Raw genomic sequence first — 20801 nt, 5'->3', positions numbered from 1 at the left:
CAATTACTTACCTCAGAATTTGATAATGATTCTTTCACTCGGGGAGACTAAAAGAAATACAAGAAAAGATGCTTGTTAACTCAGAACTTAGGTTACTTGTAATCAGTTTCAAGCAACTGCAAGTAATGTTGAAGGCAAGTCAAATCCATTTCATTCTGATTGACAAATTAACTCACAAACAACTCTAGTGAAACTTTTTGGAAAAAAGAAAGCTGTTATGATACCATTATAGTGTTTGTCTAAATAGCCTGTAAAGAATGCATCACTATATTTGTTGCATTTAAAATATTTGCAATTTCAGATTTATAAGCACACATGACAGGACTGTTGTGAGTTCTCAGGCAGTGGGAAGATCATTTTCAAAGCAAAATACTTTCTACTAACCATGACTATATTATGTACCTAAGATAGACCAAATCTAAACCTTCAGGCTAATTATCTAATGCAGAATTCTGACTGTGGGCTTTGCTTTGATGGAGAAAAAGTCTTGAGACAAAATTGAACAATGATCTGAAAGTTGAAAAATGTGAAATGAGGATAGTGGGGGAAATCAAAGGGAAGGGGGAGAGGGAAAGAAAAGGATACTGAGAAGTGAAGAGGGTTGAAGTATGATACATACATACGAAGACACACCAAACTCACCAAACACTGTTTGCAAAAGTGGGAGATGGGGAATGGGAATATAATGGAGGGGTATACAGTATGCACATACGGAATTATCACAATGAAACTCCCTTGTATTGTTAATGTATGCTAATTCAAAAATACAATAAAACTATCAACTAGAATGTATAATAGTGATAACCAGAGGCTATGGAAGATGGGTGGGTGGGTAAGACAGTGGTAGGTTGGATGACAGGTACCCAAAAATTGCTATACAGAAATGGTAAGTTCAGTATTCTATAGAACAGTGGGGTTAACAAAATAGTTCATGATTACCTATTATATATTTTATGCATAATAGAAGAGAGGAGTTCCAGGGATCCAAACATAAAGTAATGATAAGGAGATGGAAATATTATTTACTGATTTGATTAGTATGGTATGTTAAACATGACTGAAATTTGTACAATTATGTTAATCAAAAATTTAAAAACAAATGCTCAAGGAAATGTAAATGTTAACTACTGTGATTTATTACACACTGAATGCATGTATTTAATTTTCACAATGTACCCTATATACTGGTACAATTAAAGGAAGGGGGAAAAGTCTACGACCTTTACTCCTGTTGCTATATTTAGAGATCTGGCACATAAATATATGTAGGTTATCTGAAAATAAAGAATGACTAGAGGCAAAAAGGGCTGGAAGCATGGCTCAAATGGTGGAGCACCTACCTAACAAGTATGAAGCCTGAGTTCAAACCCCAGTACAGCAAAAAAAAAAAAAAAAAAAAAAGAAAGATGGCTAGAGGAAATAAGTTGACATGTTAATACAAATCAAGATGAGGTTTCAAGTACGTGGTATAAACCAACATTTATTTGAAAATCACCATTATAGTCTAAAATAAGATAAGTTTATTTAGTAAAGAATAACAGTTGATAGTAATTCTGGACCCAAATACTACAGTTTCCCAAAAAGCTTACTCTAAACAAGTTTAATATGGTATATACTCCTTACTATAGATTTAGTCAAGATTATTTAAAAGGCCAACATAGGCTTTTATCATCATTTTATTAAGGAGAATCAAGGTTCAAGTAATAACTAATATATCACAGAAAATTCACTAAATCAAAACCCAATTTTAAAATTCTGCATTTGGAAATAATTTCAAATCTTCTTTTTCTGTTTTTTATTTTTTTAACAGAAAAGGTGCTACAATAAAAACAATACAAAGAACACCTAGAGAGTCCGGGCACATTCATCTATTATTAACCTTGGCTTCCTTATCTACCTCAATTTGGGTGCTCACGTTTTCTTTCTAAACATGCAACTGCCTGATGTTTCTTCATGATTAGAATTAGATGAGCTCCCAGTTATAAATCTACACAATATAAACTTCACAGGTATTAAATGTTCACCTGCATGACATTGGTGAGATTAATTTTAGTCACTTGGTCAATGTATTTTCCAAAATCCTTGCAACTAATACATAGTTTGTGGGAAAAGACCTTGCAAATATTCTGCTCATCAAAACTTCTTCCTATATTTAGCATTCACTGACGATTATTCCCTGATCCAATCTTTATGATGATGGTTGTAAAATGATGATTTTTCTATCTTCAACACTCCTCCACATTTACCAGTCAGTACTTGGCAGTCTACTGGAATGAAGAACCATCTCTTTCCCCTCATATGATTACATTTCTATTTACAATTCATATGAACTCACAGAGTCCTATTTTTAAAACATTTAATAATTCATTACTGCATTTATTTGGTTAAATAGTACCATATCTGGCCAATCCAAGGTCATTCAAGCTGGCTCTTATGTCATTATCCTTTTTTTCTTTTTGGGTATACATCTCTTTTTTTAAGTGGTAAGAGAACATATTCCTGATTCATTTTATATTTTCCCTGCACAAGTCCTGAACTTGAATGTTTCTTAAAAAGCCCTGGTTCTTTTACTGGGTAATGACATTATAGAACATTAGGCACATGGTATGCTTATCGTTATTCAGGTATCTTTACCTCTAGTCCCTTCAGTAGACAAAGCTGGGAAATACATGCAAGTATACATACACACACAATTTACTACATACATACAATGACTTTAGAAAACATGAATTAACACTAATACCCACAATCAAATTCATTTCCACAGATTCTTTCTCACTTTGCCGTTTCATATTCATGTGTCTCTTCTTTCATTGTCAGAATCTAGCTCCCAAGAACATCAAGACATTTACTCTTTTGCCCAATCCTATAATACAGCTACAAGAGGTTCAGAATTGCTTTGCATACATAACTATGAAAAAGCCATCTTTCTTTTCCCTGTCAACTCTAGCTAAGACTGAGAGCCAATAGTCACATATTGTGTTCATAGGTTACTTGGATTAGTTCTTGTTATTCTACTTCAGTGTAGTAACATTTTCACTTAAAATACAATTGTAAACTTCCACTTCTAGCCACAATAAACAGGAACCAGATTTACAAGAAGGGAAGGAAGGAGAAAGGAGGAAAGAAAAGAGGGAGAAGGGAGGAGAGAGAAGAGGAAGACATAAAGAAAAAAAGGGAAGATGCAAAACTAAATAAATAAATAAACATCTCTATTACAATGCCTGACATGAAATACGTACTGAATGGGATTAACAGATGAGATATGACAGAAAAAAGAAAAAGGAACTTGAAAAATAACACAGAAACTATGCAAAATTAATGAAGAGACTAAAGAAATTTTTTAAATGAAAACAATTAGTGAACTGAGATTATTTTTCATACTCTAATATATACGTTATTTGAAGACAGAAAAAAATGTTGACGATATAATGACTTAATCTTTTTCCAAACTTGATTAAAAAAACCAAAACTTAAAATTTACAGATCCAGGAAACTCAACAAACCCCAAGCACAAGAAACATAAAAAATATACCTAAGCACATCATAGTCAAATTACTTAAGACCGTTTACAGGAGAAAATTTTCAAGAAGAAGGCTGTCACCAAATTTCTCAGCAGAAACATGGAAGCAAGAAGATAGTGGGAAAATATCATTAAAATACTGAGCTATGAATGATGTATTTCGAAATAACTAGTAGAGTAATAATTCCCAAAACATAGATGTACAAATGTGTCTCAATAAAAGATATACATGCTTTAAAAAGTCACAATAAGATTAGAATGATTTGACTGAAAAGTGTAGTGTCTACTGAGGTCAACTTTTAAAATGTCTAATCCTATACAATAGTTGGGACTTGATAAATGTAAACCTAATTAGATGGATCTAATTAAAATTCAGTAGTAAATAAATATTAAAAATTACCACATAACAGACAAAGAAATGTTAAATAAAAAATAGACACTTTGCTGGTGGAGTGGCTCAAGTGGTAGAGTGCCTGCTTAGCAAGTGTGAGGCCCTGAGTTCAAACCCCAGTACTGCCAAAAAAAAAGTTAAAACCAGACACTTTGTTAAGATATTTATCTTTTCATAAATATGACACGTGATCCCTCAAACCAATGGGAGGTCCTTGAGGTCAGGAATTACAATTATATTTGATTCTGCTTAAAGACCTTCAAAATTATCTGACATAACAATAAGGATTTACTGATTGGAAAAATACTGAAAGAAAGTCTGCCAATCTAGAATTCTACAACCTACAAACATATTTTAAAAAAAAAGGTAAATGACAGACATTTTCAGTCAAAAATCCTGAAAGAAATGATCATCAGCAGACTTATGACCGAAAAATTTTAAGGGAACTTCTTTGGGCACAAGGAAAATAATACAAAGATGAAAACCCACAACTATACAAGAGTATTATAACTATGTAAAGTTTGCCAAAGGCTTTTTTAGAATCTATGAAAAAAAGAATATGAAACTTCCTAATATTAAACTATGAATGTACCCCACTCCAACAGGTAATGATCTATTTAATGTAGTTCAACTTTTTTGCTTTGCTTTGAGATGGGGGTCTTACTATGTAGCCTAGGCTGGCCTGGAACTTGCTATGTAGCCCAAGCTGGCCTCAAACTCATGATCCACCTACCTACCTCAGCCTCCTGAGTATTGAGATTACAGCTATGAACCACCATGCCTAGTTCAATTCAACTTAGTTTTAAAGCTAAATGTTCTTAGAATTTATAATCTCAAAAATATCTATAAAGATAACATAAAGAAACATTGAAGACCATACTTAGGCTATGGTCAAAATGTATCATTTTCTATGCTGTTTAGGTACTAGCATATTAGGTTATGAAAAAGCTAGTACAACCAATTTGGAATTACCAAATTTCTCTTGCAGACAGCTAGAGAGTAATAATCACAGTGAAGATATATAATTTATCTTTCCAAATATTTGTTAGAAGGAAAATAGCATTGCCATCTCTTTCATAGGAAGATAGAACTACAAGGTCCATGTAGCTCCTACTTCCCCTGGTAGCTTTAATGTAACATTCATTACACGACAGTGTCAATGTGACTTTAAGGAGGAGTCACAAAAAATTCAGGAAGAAAGGATGCCATAGTCTCACCTTTGTCAAAGAAGTATGAAACTCATCATCATATGTAAATGAATGCTTACATTTTGTAGCTTTTGCACAGCTTTTCCAAGCATAGAGCTTAATTAATTTTTACTGATAATCACTGGCAAGGCTTTAATAAATTTACCTCTGCAAAAGGACTATACTTAAAGGCCTGGTTAGGTAAACAAGTTCAGCAATTGTTCAGCATTAATCAGCCAAGAGTTATAAGTGCTCATACTAATGAGTATAGGTCCTAAAAGCAGGTAGAAATATACCGGATATCCCACTCTTCTTCCTTTCTTCCTTCCTTCCTCTTTCCTCTCTCCCTCCAATTTCCCCTTCTTTCCCACACACCCACATACACAAGAAAGGTACCGAGCAGACAAGAGTATGGTATCCTCAAACACTTGCATCTGTACACATTTCTATCCTTGGGAATGAAATCTGACAATCAACTTGAGGTATTAACTTTAAACAAGAGTGATAAACCAAAAAGAAGACCATTGTCTTCACCGCTTTCTGGCAAATGAGCAAACACACACAGCCCACACACCCACACACCTGACAGGTATCTGGGATATACCAAGTAAAGAAGTAGTACATTGTTCTTTTTCAGGTAGAAGGATAAGAGACTTCATGGACGAAGTTTTATAATAAAAGGCCTTCAAGTTCACTATTATTCTCTTCTGTGATGGCCAAATGGCCATTAATCCTAGCCAGTATACGTTTCATCTCAGACAATTTGGGGTCGTTTTTATATACCCTAAATATTATCACTTTCAAATAGATGTGCCAGTTCAATGTGCAATGCAAAATTAACTGTCTCTGTCAGCAAGTTGTTCAAGGAAATTCTGTCAGTAATACTTGCATTCTTTGTATTTTAGCAGGCTAAGATGAACAAGAATCACAGGAAGTTCAAGTTAAAGAATACAGTTTAACAAAACTTACCCTGAGTTGTGAAATTGCAGCTTTCCCTTCCTCACTTTCTTCATCAAATTCATCATCACTCCACTCCCAGCCTCCATCCTCTGTCTTATGGAGACGGCCACTGGAACCTGGTACTCTCCGAACCTGCTCATTAGAAAAAGATGTGGGTTATGGTGGTGTTTTATGTACACTACACAAAAAACTCAATCATATCTCTCTCCCCAATATCACTTCAACCAATTAACTAGATAATTATTATAATTGTAAGTACTCTCATACAAATTGATACCCTCCACCCTTTACTTGCTCTCTATTCATAAGCTCCGTTACGTTTGATCACAAACTTCTATACTCTGAGTCCAAATGTTAAATACTTCTTATGTGAAGTCACAGGTTAAATTTGACTAACATTGTAATGCCCAGAAAAAATGAGGTTTTGAAAACCCCAAATAAACCCAAGAAAGAGTACATTCTTTTTCCTTTTTAATTGTTGAAATCAAAATTATACTTCAAGAGCACTGGAGCTATGGAAGTTTTGTTAAGAAACATAGTAATTTCCTAACCTCCAAACCTCCATCTTTCCAACAGATAACCGCTCTTAATTCATTTTAGTTTATTCTTTTGGAATTTACGTTCATCTCTCTAATGTGTATGTTAACATTATTCCTGATTTTTTTTTATTTTAGGAATTCTTTATGTATGAAACTTTCCACTATGTATGTATGTATGAAACTTCCATAACTATGGAAGATGAGAATTTCATTCTATTATGAACCCTCTACTTTTTTCTCAAGATATTATAATTTTGGTAAGATTAATATTTGGTGTTTTATTTAACATGATTCTCTACTTCATCTTCACTGCTGAGCCTTATGGTATATTATGATTTGTTCTTTTTGCTGCATGTCTTTTTTGTTACCTTCATTGGTAACTCTCCTCCGCTGAGAATGGTTTATCCAGATGGCACCCCACCATCAGTTAAGAGGGCAGAGCTTCCTGGATCACTTGACTCCCCTGTTTTGAGCATAAGTACTTCCTCCAGTATTAGTACTAACATTTATTAAATCCATCTCCACATTTTAATCATGATTTGGTTAAGAAAAGGGTCTGAGTTTACTTTCTGATTTTGAAGATAGTTATCTATCTCCACTGTGTCATTGAGCTCCTCTGTTTATCTTGATTTATCTTGCAGAGGTGCTACTGCGGCTATCGTAACTCCTGATCTTTTCTAACACCTCCTCTCTTCTCTGAAAGGCTAAAAGAGCTTTCATTTTTTTTTTTTTTTCTGAGACAGGGTCTCCCTGTATAGTGCAGGCTGGACATGAACTAGTGATCCTCTTGCCTCAGTTTCTTGAATGCTAGTTTACAGGCTGTGCCCCACCATTCCGGGCTTATAAGATTTTCTTTTGCTTCCATTATTCTGACCTTCCACAACAGTACAGTATTAGTCTATTTTATTCACTGTTCTAGATACTCAGATTCTTTCAAATCTGGAAACTTATGGCCAATAGTTGTGGAAATTTTTCTTGAATTATTTCAACAATGTCTTTTGTTTTTCTCAGTTCTCCTTTTCTGGAATTCTTTTTACTCAAATGTTGAACTTTCTCAAATGATTCTCTAATATTTCCAATCTTTCTCCTCTGTTATCTGCTACCAGGCCTTTTAGCTCTCTCTTCTGGGAAATTCCCTCAAATTACCCTACAATCTTTTTACTGAATTTTTTCACTACTATGTTTTAAATTTATCGGAGCTTTTTCACTGGTGGTGGTAACATTCTCTGGAGGGCTTTCTTTTTTAAAAATAGATTTATTGAGATATAATTCATATAACATACAACTGACCCACTGAAAGCATAGCATTCAATGACTGTTAGTGTACTTGTACTGTTTAACCATGCTACAATCAAATTTACACCACACCCATTAGAGTTGCTGCCCATTTCTCTCCAATTCCCCCAGTATTAACAACCACTAATCCACCCTGTCTCTATGCATTTTCCTATTCTGAATACTTCACATAGAAGGAATCAGATAATGTAATAACATTTCTTTGACTAGCTTTTTATCAGCTTCTTCTTTTTGTCTTTTGCTTTTTTGGCTATACTGGGGTTTGAACTCAGGGTCTTGTGCTTGCTAGGCAGGCACTTTACCACTTGAGCCACACCCCTGGCCCTTTTTTGCTTTAGTTGTTTTTTAGATAAGGTCTTGCACTTTTAGCTCACAGGCCTTGGACTGTGATCCACCTACATATGCCTCCTGCAGAGCTTGGATTATACATATGTAACACTACACTCATCTTGTGTATTGAGATGGGGTGTTTCTCTCACTTTCTGCCTGAGCTGTCCTTGAATGGTGATCCACCCAATCTTTACCTCCTGATCAGCTGGGATTATAGGCATGTGCCCACCATGCAAAGCCCTTACTAGCATAAGTTTTAAAGGTTCATCCATGTTACAGTATGTATCATTACAGATAAGGTTATGTTTAAAAATGTAAGCTGAATATAAGTCAAAATGCATTTAACACACCTAAGCTAACAAACAAAATAGCTTAGTAAACACAGTATCAACTGTTTATTCTGGTGATCACATGACTGACTGGTTTGTGGCTTGCTGCTACCCAGCAGCTCAAGAGAGTGCAGTACCAAACACTGCTAACCCAGGAAAAGATCAAAATTCAAAGTCACAGCAGTTTTTCTTTTCTTTTTCGAGATAGGAGCTCATATATTGCCCAGTCTGGTCTCAAACTCCTGCACTCAAGTGATCCTTCCTCCTCAGCCTCCCAAATTCTGGGAGACATGCATGCCACCATGTCTACCTTTGCTGTAAAGTTTCTACCCGGATGTACATCACTTCTACACAACCATGAAATTAAAAATTAAGTTGAACCACTGCAAACCGAGCAGTATGTACATGTCATTCTTTTTTATTACCAAATAATATCCCATTGTTATGGACATATTTTATACCACTCATCAGTCAACCAACATTTGAGTTATTTTCACTTTTTGAAAAACACTGCAAGTTTTTAAGTATATATGTTTTTCAGCTCCTTTGGGTCTGCTAAGGGTCGAATTACTAGGTTGTATAACAACTGTTCAGTCACTTCAGGAACTGCTAGACTATTCTTCCAAGTTATTGCATCATTTCATTTTCCTATCAGCAGCATATAAGGGCTCCAATTTCTCCAAATCCTAATGAACTGCTGTTATTACTGGTCTGTTTATGATGGCTTCACTCGTAAGTGCCAAGTGTTATCTCCTTGCTATTTTAATACTGAGCATTTTTCTACATGCGTATTTGGCCATTTGTATTTCTTCTTTGAAGAGATTTCTATTCATATCCTTTGCCCATTTTTTAAACTAGGTTGTCTATTCATTATAGAGTTGCAGGAGTTCTTTGTAGTCTAGATACAGGTCCCTTATCACATACAAGGTCTTTAAATACACCCTCTGTCTTACCTCACTTTCTTGATGGTGTTTATTGAAACACAAAAGCTTTTTATTTTCATGAAGCCAATTAATCCATTTTTCCTCTGACTCCTTGTATACTGGTGTCCTATCTTCGCAAGCTTGGCCTGACTTAAGGTACCTAGTATTTACCCCAGTACACAATTCCCCCTTATCCATGGGGAATACATATTCCAAGCCCCTCAGTAAGATTCCTGAAACAACAAATAGTACTGAACCCTATATAAACTGCTTTTTCTTATACACACAGAACTATGATAATTTATAAGCTAGGCACAGTTAACAGATTAACAATAATAACGAATAAAAAAATACAGCAATTATAACAATACCTCAATAAGATTGCCAATATCACTACTCTCGCACTGTAAGTCCATTACTGAGTAAAATAAGGGTTACTTGAATACAGGAACTGTGATACAGGACAGTCAATCTGATAACTAAGACTAAGTGGGTAATGGACAGGTAGTATACAGTGTGGATATGCTTGGACAAAGGGGTAAATCCATACCTGGGATGGTACCTGACAAAAGCAGATTTTAGCAAGCTACCCAGAACAGTATACAATTTAAAACTTACTAATTGTTTCCTTCTGAAAATTTCAATTTAATGTTTTTGTTCTACTGTTAACTGAAAGCAAGTAAAGCTGAAGCAAGTACATATGAAGTAGAAGTACTACACTTTCTTCCAAGTGTTTTACAGTCTTAGCTCTTACATTTCAGTCCACAATACAACTTAAGCTACTTTTAAAAAAATACAGTAAGATGAAAAGACTCAACTTTAATTTCATTTTTGTGTGTGGATATCCAGTTATCCAAGCACCATCTATGGAACACTAAAGTGGCCTGGTGCAATTGCTTCTTCTGCAACAGGATAATGTTCATCTTTTATAAATGCAAACTCTTACAACTGAGGAGTTAAGAAAACTGGCTATTTACATGTAGAAGATTAAAACTAGACCCCTATCTCTCACCCTATATAAAAAACAACTCATAACAGATCAAAAACCTTAATGTAAGACTTGTAGCACTGAAACTACTACAGACAAAACTAGGGAAACCTCTGGAAGATGTAGGCATAGGTAATTTATTTTCTGAATAGAACTCCAATTGCCCAGGAAATAAGAACAAGAATTGACAAATGGGACTGCATCAAATTAAAAAGTTTTCATACATCAAAAGAAAGTTACTAGAATCAAGAGACAACCTGCAACATGAGGGAAAATCCTCTTTAGCTACTCAACAAATATACGATTAGTATCCAGAATACACAAAGAGCTTTAAAAACAAAAACTAAATAGCAAAAGAACAAATAATCCAGTTAACGAATGGGCAAATGAATTGCACAGCTGTCAAGAGAAGAAATATAAATGTCTAATAAGTACGTGAAGTGATCGTTCAACATCTTTAGCCATAAAAAATGCAAATCAAAATTACACTGAGACTCTGTCTCACCCCAGTCAGATTGGCAATCATCAAGAAAACAAATAACAACACATGCTGGCGAGAATGCAAGAAAAAAGGAACCTCATACACCATTGGTGGGAATGTAAACTAGGGCAACCACTATGGATATCGGTATGGAAGTTCCTCAAAAACCTTATGACTCCACCATACCACTCTTGGGCATATACCCAAAGGAATGTAAAATAATTTATAAAAGGAGAGAGAGAGATCTGCATACCATGTTTATGGCAGTTCTCTTCACAATAGCCACAATGTGGAGACAGCTGAGATGCCCAACAACCAATGAATGGATAAAGAAAACATGGTATACACACACCACACGCAGACAACATTTGCAGGAAAATGGATGGATCATGCTGAACAAAATAAGCCAAGTTCAAAAAGCCAAATATTGCATATTCTTTCTCATTTGCTGAACCTAGACCCAAAATAATGATGATGATGATGGTGTGATAAGAATGTATATGGGAACTGCACACAGGTGGAACAGCAGGAGGAAGAAAGGAAAGTATACTGAAGGGTGAAGATTACGGAAGTACACTGTATATATACATATGAAAGCAGCATAATGAAACCCACCAAGCACTGTTTGAAAAATGGGGAAGAGGGAATGGAAACATAATGGAGTTGGTAAACTTGTTCAATGTACACTGTATACATATATGGAATTATCATAATGAAATCCCCTTATATATTAATGTATTATAATTCAAAAATAAAAAACAATTTAAATATTTTTCTATACCTAATCTGTTCAGTTTTTTAAATCATGAAAGGATGTTGAATTTTATCAACTGTCTCTTCTAAATCTGTTGAGATGATCATAGTTTTTGTCCTTCATTCTGCTGATATGTTGTATCATTTTTATTGATTTTTTTGCAAATGATGAACCATCCTTGCATCCATGGGATGAAACCTACTTGATAATGGGTGAATAATCTTTTAAATGTGTTGTTGGATTTGCTTTGCTAGTATTTTGCTGAGGACTTTTGCATCTGCATTTGTCAAGATACTGACCTTCAGCTTTCTCTTTTTGTTGTTAGACAACAAAAATAAAAACAATTTTTAAAAAATAAAACTTAGCTGCTTTCCTACATGTTTCATTTAAGGCTTTTTTTTTCTTTGTGTCCTTTTTATCCTCTATCTTTTGCATTAGGAGGTTGTCCTTGGATTCCCTGTGATCCTAGATTTCTGCACATATTTAAGACTGGAAGTAGTGAGCTTTTAAGAGGATAAATTTGCTAATAGCTTCACCATAGAAAGATCTGGATGGTCATTTCACAGGACAACCCTCAACATCAGTACTTTTAAGTCTTCCCTCCTGGACTAGTCAGATTGATTAGATCCTCCAATGCCCTATCTATAGGATAATAAGCTTTTATTGTTTGTAAATGAATGAATGTGACTGGAGACTCTTAACATCCAGTATGTAAAATTCACTTAGATACTCACTTTCAGAGAGTCATTCCTATCTTCAGCTGTGCCTTGTGTCTTCAGTTCAGACACCATTTCTTTTCCCTTTCTGCAGAATAAACCGCCCTACACCTCCTGGTGTGCAGCATGGAGTAGGGGAAAGGAAGTAGAGTCTAACTTTATCTTAACACTTTCAACCAAACCTCCTGATTTTAGTCCCACTTTCATTCTCATGTCTGGAGGTACATGGTATTACTAGTTCATGTACCTTCTGGGGTTCTGTTGTGTCAGGCAGCTTTTTAAAATTTCTTTAATATTGGCTTAGCAATTACATTTCTCTGATTTGCCAAGTTGCTTACAACTAATTTAATCATATTTTGAAAACTTGCTTTCCACTTTCAAGTCTCTCATTTTTTTTGTCAATTTGGGGTTATGAACTTTCTTTTTGTTTCTCTTAATGGATCTTTGACTAGGTAGAGGGTAGACATAAATGTAGGTATTCACTGTGCTATCCTTTTTTTTGGTGTGGTACTAGAAACTGAACTCAGGGTTTCATTCACAAATGGTAAGCAAGTGCTATACTACTAAGCTACATCACCAGCTCTTTTTAAAAACTTTTAGATGGAGTCTTGCCAAGTTGCCAAGGCTGGCATCAAACTTTCAATACTCCTGCCTTGGCCTCATAGGAATATACCACCACACCCAGCTAGTGCCATCCTTTTGAGGCTCACTCTTCTTAACTAAATCAGACTACAGACACTAAATTAACATGTCTTTCAGTTACGATTTACTGTGAACAATTATAACACTGTGATTTTAATACATACTCAAATTATTTGTACAATATTTACCATGTATCAGGAATTAATGTAAACCTACTGAAGATATAACAATAAAGAAAAGGACCTATCTCATTTTGCTCTAATGGTGTAGAAAGGCTGTCAAATGTCAGAGTTAAGTTCCTAAAAGAAAATAAATTGGTATATACAGATATGTGATGGGATAATGTTAAGTGCTATTTTACTTAAGGTAGTGAAAGAAAACATTTTAGAAAACATGAAGTGGAAGAACAAGACACAGTACATCTCATTAAGTGGCTACTGAGACAAGTAATCTGCCAGAGCTAAGACTTCAGCTGGGGTGATGACACTTACTGTGTTTCTTGTTCTTTTAGTGATTTCTGGATGATGCCTACCAATAAAGGGAAAGAACACCCTGGAAAAAAGTACAGCAAGTGAAAATATCCTGAGGTAGGAAGGGGAATATCCTGGGAGGTAGACTTTAAGTGTCAGGACAAAAAGCTAGGAAACAGTAGAAAACTTATTAGCACTTCTCAAGAACTCTAAAAAGAAAAGCAGGTCCCTTAATAAACATAACTGATATATCTCTAAAGTAATGACAAGTTAACTGTGCTTGTAAGTGCTTCATAAGAATATAATTTCAAAGAGCTTAAAATACTTTTCTTGTTTTTTACTAAACAAAGCCTACTGAATAATAAGAAATACTAAGAATATAATAATAAGAATAATCAAAAATCACAGGCAGGGAGAACTATGGAATACAGTAAGCCACTACTACAATTATTCTAACTTCCCAGAGGTTCCTGCACTATATTAGATGAAGCACAGGATCTTTACCTTCTCCTTTAAGTCTATCACCATTAGGAACAAGCCCAGCTGCCTTATTTCCTTACCACTGGATAAATCTGCTTTGAGAACAGAAGTAAGAATAAGGAAGACTGAGGGTTTTTCCCCTAGAAGAATAGAAAACTCATATATTTTGTCTAAACTGGGAACTTAATGCAGTCTCTATGTTCACAATAATGACCACAGTTCTTAGAAATTATGTATGCCTAACAAGGTTCTCTTGCTATTTCAGTAAAAGCAACTGAAAGTTCAGAGCTAGAAATAGGTACTGTGACTTACATCCAAAGCTATAAATAGTATGCAAACCCTCAACTCACTCCAGAATTTGCAAACAGTGATTAAATAGGGGTTAAAATTAACACACCAATTCCTGTTCAGTATACCTTTTCATTCTAGTAGATAGCAAAGTAATACCTAGGCATACAGGAAACCAATAATATTTGCTGAATGACTGTATCAAAGAATATTTTAGAAAAGGTTAAGTAATCATCATTCCTGTTAACAGAGTATTATTTAACATCTATTTTCAAAATGCACAAAGTAAATCTAGTCTATGTGATTTCCTAAGGAAAAAAATGTTCATTTACCTTTTTAGATCTTTCAGAAATGGTAGGTGCTCTCTGTAATATTTTTTCTTGTAGAAATTCCTTATTCTGGAGGCAGAAAATAAATATTTTATTCTTAAATCAACATAGAAATAGTTCACATATTTCTAAATATTCTAGAATAATTATTCATAGAATAACTAGTGTGAAACAGTAACTGTTTTATGAAGAAGGATTAGGAAACTTTCATTCTGTTAACCATGGCTTCATCAGTTGAGACAGAGCTTTATTGAGCTGTATGAGCCATTTTCTATAAAAGGTTTGCTTTATTAAATGTCCTTTGTTGGTTCCCTATTTCCAACTATAGTAACATCCTTGGGAAAATGAGACACTTACTAGTTCAGTAGTAAACTTTGAAATGAGAAGTTCAATGTTTTTCATAGATCACTTTCACAATGGCAAAAATGAATATTCACTATTGTTGTGATACATTTAACCTGGAATTTGATTTACACAAAAAATACATTTACTAAATTCCAAAGCAAGTATCCTAATTATCAAAGATTATATACATAGTGCCCTCAGCAAATATCTTACCTCCCATTATTCTTCCAAAGATAATCACCTTAAGAAATGCAACTTATGAATAGTGAACGTAACATGGGAAATTGAGGAACATGCATGAACACATAAGCAAAAGCTAGAATTTCCTACCTTTGCTTTCTGGAAAAATTTATGCCTTAACAGTTCTGCTGCTGTTGGTCTAAAACCAGAAAAGAAAGTTTGCGTAGTTAATTCAAGTATAATGTGAATTATTATCTTCAAAAACTGAGAAAATGATTTCTTTCACCTCCTAAAATACAAAAAGTAGGACAATCTTGGTAACAAGACATGGAATAGAATAAAAACTGAAAAACTGTTCTAATAATTCTAGATTCTTTGAAAATTTCATTAGTAAAATGTTGATCTGGAAGAATGATTTCTAAGTGGCTTACAATCTATTTGCTATTTAATAAAATTTCCCAAGACTAAAAGCTGTAGCAAACCATAAAAATATATTTAAGCTCTAACAAAAGAAAAAAAAAACCCAAAAAAATATATATATATTTAAGCTCACAAAGAGCAAATGGACTTAGTCCAGCCCTCTACTTGTTACATGCTGCCTAACAGGTTTCAACTTAAGGCAGCTATAGATTCTTAAAAATAGATTTCACCAAACATTGTATGCACATATGAATAAAAGAAAAAATAAAAAAATAAAAATAAAAAAAGATTTCACAATTTCCCTTTAAAAACAGAAGATTGTAAAAGTGTATTCCTTAATTTAACTATAATCTTATTTCATTTGAATAAATTCATCATTATCAACCTTACAAAAATTTTATCACTCAGAATAAAGAATTTTATATTTAAAAGTCCACACGTGATTGTCACTTATTTAATACTTACCATGTAATTCTACACAAATTACAATTTGTCTAACCAAGTTTCTAAGAGCAGGTTTTTGATGTTGTAGGGTTGTTTGTTTTTGCAGTGTGAAGTCAAACCCAGGACCTCACATATGTACTCTACCAGTAACTTACATCCTCAGCCTGAGCAGCGATTCTAATGTACTGCTATGCATTAGATTATCTGGGATGTATTTAAAAATCCCAGTTACCAGACTGTTTCTCACCAATTGAAGCAGAATATTTGGGAGCAAGACCCAGGTATCAGTAGTTTTTACAATTCCTTTAGCAATTCCAATAGGCATCCAGACTTGAAAAACCAGTGCCTTGTAGATTAAGAAACAAATAGGTCTGGCAGATTGGCTCAAGTAATAGAGCACTAGTCTAACAAGATTTAGGCCCTGAGTTCATACCCCAGTGCCACCAGAAAGAGAGAGAAAGAGGGAGAGAAAAAAAGGAGGGAGACAGGATACAATTAAGGCTAGTATTATTTTCTCACTCAGCCCAGATTTCAATGTTTCAACAACTTATCTGTCCAACATAGCTTCTTACTATTATTCCTTTATTCTGGATTCCTGCCCTTAAGTCTTTTTTTTTTTTTTTTTTTTGCCAGTACTAGGGTTTGAATTCAGGACCTCAAACTTGCTAGGCAGGTACTCTACAACTTGAGCCATGCCACTAGCCCTTTTTTGCTTTTTTTAGTTATTTTTTTGCAAGTGCCAGTCTTGGACTATGATTCTCCTACCTACCAAACTCCTGTGTAGCTGGGATCATAGGTGCACATCAATCACCATGAAGATTACTGACTGATACGGAGTCTCATCAGCTTTTTGCCTCAGACACCCTCGAGCCCTGATCACCCCAATCTCTACCTTGCAAATAGTAGGGACTATAGGCAAGAGCCACAACCAGCTCGTGTTCTTCTAAAGTAGAACTTTTGGAAGAGTTACCTAATAAGACGTGACCAGAAAATTCAATTTCGTAAAAAATATCTTTATTTTATGCTCATTCTTGAATGATAGTTTGACTACACAGAAAATTCTGGACTAAGACAGTTATTTTCTCTCATCATTATTTAACCATACACAGGCCTCAACTGTTGTTACTGGGGAAGTGGTTGTCAGTTTACCTTATACCTCAGTAGCGTTCTGTTCTCTGAGGGTACATGTAAGAAGTTTCATGACAATATGTACACAGAGAAGGAGATACTGTTTGGAATCTGGAGGAAATGGTACTTTAATCTGAGTGTACAGGTCTTCAATATTGGAAAATTCTTAAGTCATTATGTCTTTGAATATTGTTTCTCCTACCCTCTCTCTAGTCTCTCCTGGTAAATCCACACATGTGTATAATGTAAATGCATAAATTTGTGTTTATGTATGTACAGGTTGAGCATCCCCAATCCAAAACTCCAAAATTCCAAAATCTGAAATACTGTGAATGCCAACATGATGCCACAAGTGGAAAATTTCACACCATGAAATTTTGTTTCATGTACAAAATTATTAAAGATATTGTATAAAATCACCTTCAGGATATGTGTAAAAGGTGTATAGGAAAAAATGAACTTTGGGCTTAGATCTGGGTCCTTTCCTCATAATGAAATATACATATTTCATTATGTATATGCAATTATTCCAAAATCCAAAATAAATCTGAAATTCAAAACACTTTTGAAGCATTTCAGACAAGGATATTCAACCTGCACATATGCATGTGTGTGCACACACAGACTCTTCTCATCTTTCAAATGTTAACATTGCTTTCATATTCCTATCATTCCTCTTTCTGTGCTATCTTCTGAGCAATTTCTTCAGTATAGTGTAGTGAGATAAAGAGCACGTACTTTGCAAATTGCATAGATTGGAATCTTAATTCAACTATTTATTAGACATATGACTTAATCTCTGGTTCAGTTTCTTCATTTGTAAAACACAAAGTAAGAGTGTTACCCTTGTAGAATTACTATGAGATTAAATGAGATGACACATATTAAACATTTGTAATAGTATCTATACTTGATGAGACAATAACTAGCCATCTTTTCTATTTTACTGGAGTTTCTGTTTAACCAATCCACTGAGGGTTATTATATTTTTTCTAACTTAGAAATGTCCTAAACAGTTTAATTTTGATTTACAAACTGGAATAGATTTTCTATGCTTCCCAGGTTTTTTTCTTTTTTAAAAAACTTTTTATTTTGACACAATTTCAGACTTATAAAAGTGCAAAAATAAGAGTTCCTACATGCTCTTGACCAGTTTCCATTAATGTTAACATTTTACATGATCAAGTTACAATCATCAAGAAGTTAACATTGACACAATACTATTAACTAAACTACAGACTTGATGCCCTTCTTCTGTTGCAGCATCTAATGCAGTACACCTGTTGCACTTAAGTCTCCATGCCTTGTCTACTCTAATAGGTAACATTTTTTCAAGTCTCTCCTTTTCATGACACTTCAAAGAATACTGGTCAGACAACTTGGGTTTGTCTGATATTTTTTCATTTAAACATAAAGTTATAAAATTGGGTGAAGAATACTTCATAGATGAAGTGTCCTGATTGCATGATCAGCAGGTACATTATGGTCTATGGCCATACCACCCTGAACGCGCCCGATCTCGTCTGATCTCGGAAGCTAAGCAGGGTTGGGCCTGGTTAGTACTTGGATGGGAGCAGGTACATTATGCCTTAACTTGATCAGTTGGTGGAAAAATACCTATCAGGTTTCTTCAATATAAATTTGCTAATATTTCTTTTTCATACTTTATTCAATCAGAAGCAAATCACTCTCCAGCCCACACTCAAGGGAAGCCACTAAGTTTTAAATTTTAATTATTATATGTTTCATTTCTAACAGTGCTGTTTGTCTTCTATATGCTCACAATTTTTTAATTTCTTTTATGATTTTAATTATTCAAATAAGTTTAGAATCTTTTCAGGTATCATTGCATTATCTAAAGTTCTTGCAAAACCAATCCTTCTGCTTATGTCTGCCAACTCTAGTTCACAGTGTATTTTTTTACCATGTGCATTATAATTTTGGATTGTGACTGTCTTCAATGGAACACTGGAATCAGTGCATTTCTGAGATTGCTTCAACCAAAAATAAAACTGTCACAGCAATAATTTTTTTTTTTTTTTACTTTCTAATCCTTTGGATTCCTGGTTAACAGGGAAGTATAAATTTAGACTCTTAACCTGAAGAATGTCAGGAGGATCAAAGAGCTTGATTATTCAGGAGAAATTTGTGTTACCTCTTAGTGATGATGATGCATAGTTTTATTCTGGTTTATCCTTTTCCTAAGGATATGGATTTCTAGAGAATGGGGACTGACCTCAGGGCCTCATGCTTGCTAGGCAGGCACTCTATCTCTAGAGCCACACCCTCAGTCTAGGGTGTAGATTTCTGATGGTCTTAGCTTTAAGCAGGATTTCAGTTCAAAATCCCCTCTGGTGGGCCCATTCCAGTCACATCACAAGAGACAGAAATACAACCTAGTAAATTATTGGAATAAATATTTTCCCACTAATCTAGAGGTCACAGAACTATTTCCTATTTCTTCTCTTTCACTTATGGCTTTTTCATTATTTCTGACATCCAAAGATCTTTAAGTTTACAAGATTTTTATCTGGCATTTCTAGTATTTGTAACAGAGAATTTGTTCTTTAATAAACTAAACTGGCAGATGCGTAAGTGTTATCTTTCTTTCTTTAGTCATTTACTCAGAAACAGAAAAAAAGTCTAAAAACATTCATGAACTTTGCTGCCTGTTTTTCTTACCCTTTCCAATATTTCCAACAGTAAATTCTGAAGCCCAATTACATATACTAGAGACATGATCAAGGATGTCAAAGTCTTTTACTTTTCTCGACCTTTAGAGAAAACAAAATTAAACAATTTTTAGTGCTGAGAAACTTGGTGGAAAATATAGTTGTCCCGTGGTTTCCCAGGAGAATTGGCTCCAGGACCCCGTGCAAATACCAAAATCTGCAGCTGCTCTTATATGACATGGCACAGGATGTGCACATAACCCACATAATCCTCCACACACTTAAATCACCTCCACGTTTTATAATGTCTAACATAACATAAGTGCTGTGTAAACAGTTGTTACCCTGTATTGCTTAAGAAAAACAAACCAAAAAAAAATCATGTTCAGTACATTTTTTTTTTCAGAATATTTTTAATCTCCTGGTAGGATGACTGTGTGAATATAGAACCTGTGGAAATGGAGGGCTCACTAAATAAACCATAGTGCAAATGGAGCCCTAAATTAGAAGTTTCAGATCTAAGTCCTATCTCTTTGATATGTGTCAAAAATAAAAGGTTGTACTCAATCATCTCCAGCATTCTATAATGCTATTTAATAGAGATACACACATTAGATATTCCTATTTATTTGCTTACTTGCCATTAAATCTATCTAGTTTGGACAAGGAAGCTGTGTGAAATTTTGATTCACTTACTAAAATCTTTCAAACATGAAAAGTACTATTATTTAGCACTAAATATAAATGTGCCATGTATAATTTTTGTTATTAACTTGTAGATGTCATTAAGATATTGGTTTACTTATCAACTTTTAGTGAAAACTGAAAAGAAACCTATCCCACTGACTTAACCTTCTACTAATACAGAATTCACAATATATGATTTTATAATTGTAAGAAAATTAACCAGGAACTATTTAGGGTCCACTATATCCTAAAAAGATAGAAATCAATTTAGTCACTTCCAATCTCATCTAATGGTCTTT

General features: G+C 34.3%; 1 protein-coding gene across 4 annotated transcripts in view; it reads right to left on the bottom strand.

The window, feature by feature from the left end:
• The window catches only part of Oxsr1 (oxidative stress responsive kinase 1), a 117922-nt gene that overhangs the window by 21545 nt on the left and 75576 nt on the right, over nucleotides 1–20801 (bottom strand). For all 4 annotated transcript variants that reach the window (XM_074059544.1, XM_074059542.1, XM_074059543.1 and 1 more), the window contains exons 9-12: nucleotides 15302–15350; nucleotides 14630–14695; nucleotides 6071–6193; nucleotides 12–47 (exon numbers count right to left, since the gene is read on the bottom strand). In XM_074059544.1, the coding sequence (XP_073915645.1) occupies nucleotides 12–47; nucleotides 6071–6193; nucleotides 14630–14695; nucleotides 15302–15350 (274 nt within the window). The remainder of the gene's footprint in view (nucleotides 1–11; nucleotides 48–6070; nucleotides 6194–14629; nucleotides 14696–15301; nucleotides 15351–20801) is intronic.

This window comes from Castor canadensis, chromosome 17 (assembly GCF_047511655.1).
Source record: "Castor canadensis chromosome 17, mCasCan1.hap1v2, whole genome shotgun sequence".
Taxonomy (NCBI): Eukaryota; Metazoa; Chordata; class Mammalia; order Rodentia; family Castoridae; genus Castor; species Castor canadensis.
Note: the sequence above shows the minus strand (reverse complement) of the source record. Positions and strands in the feature narration are given on the sequence as shown.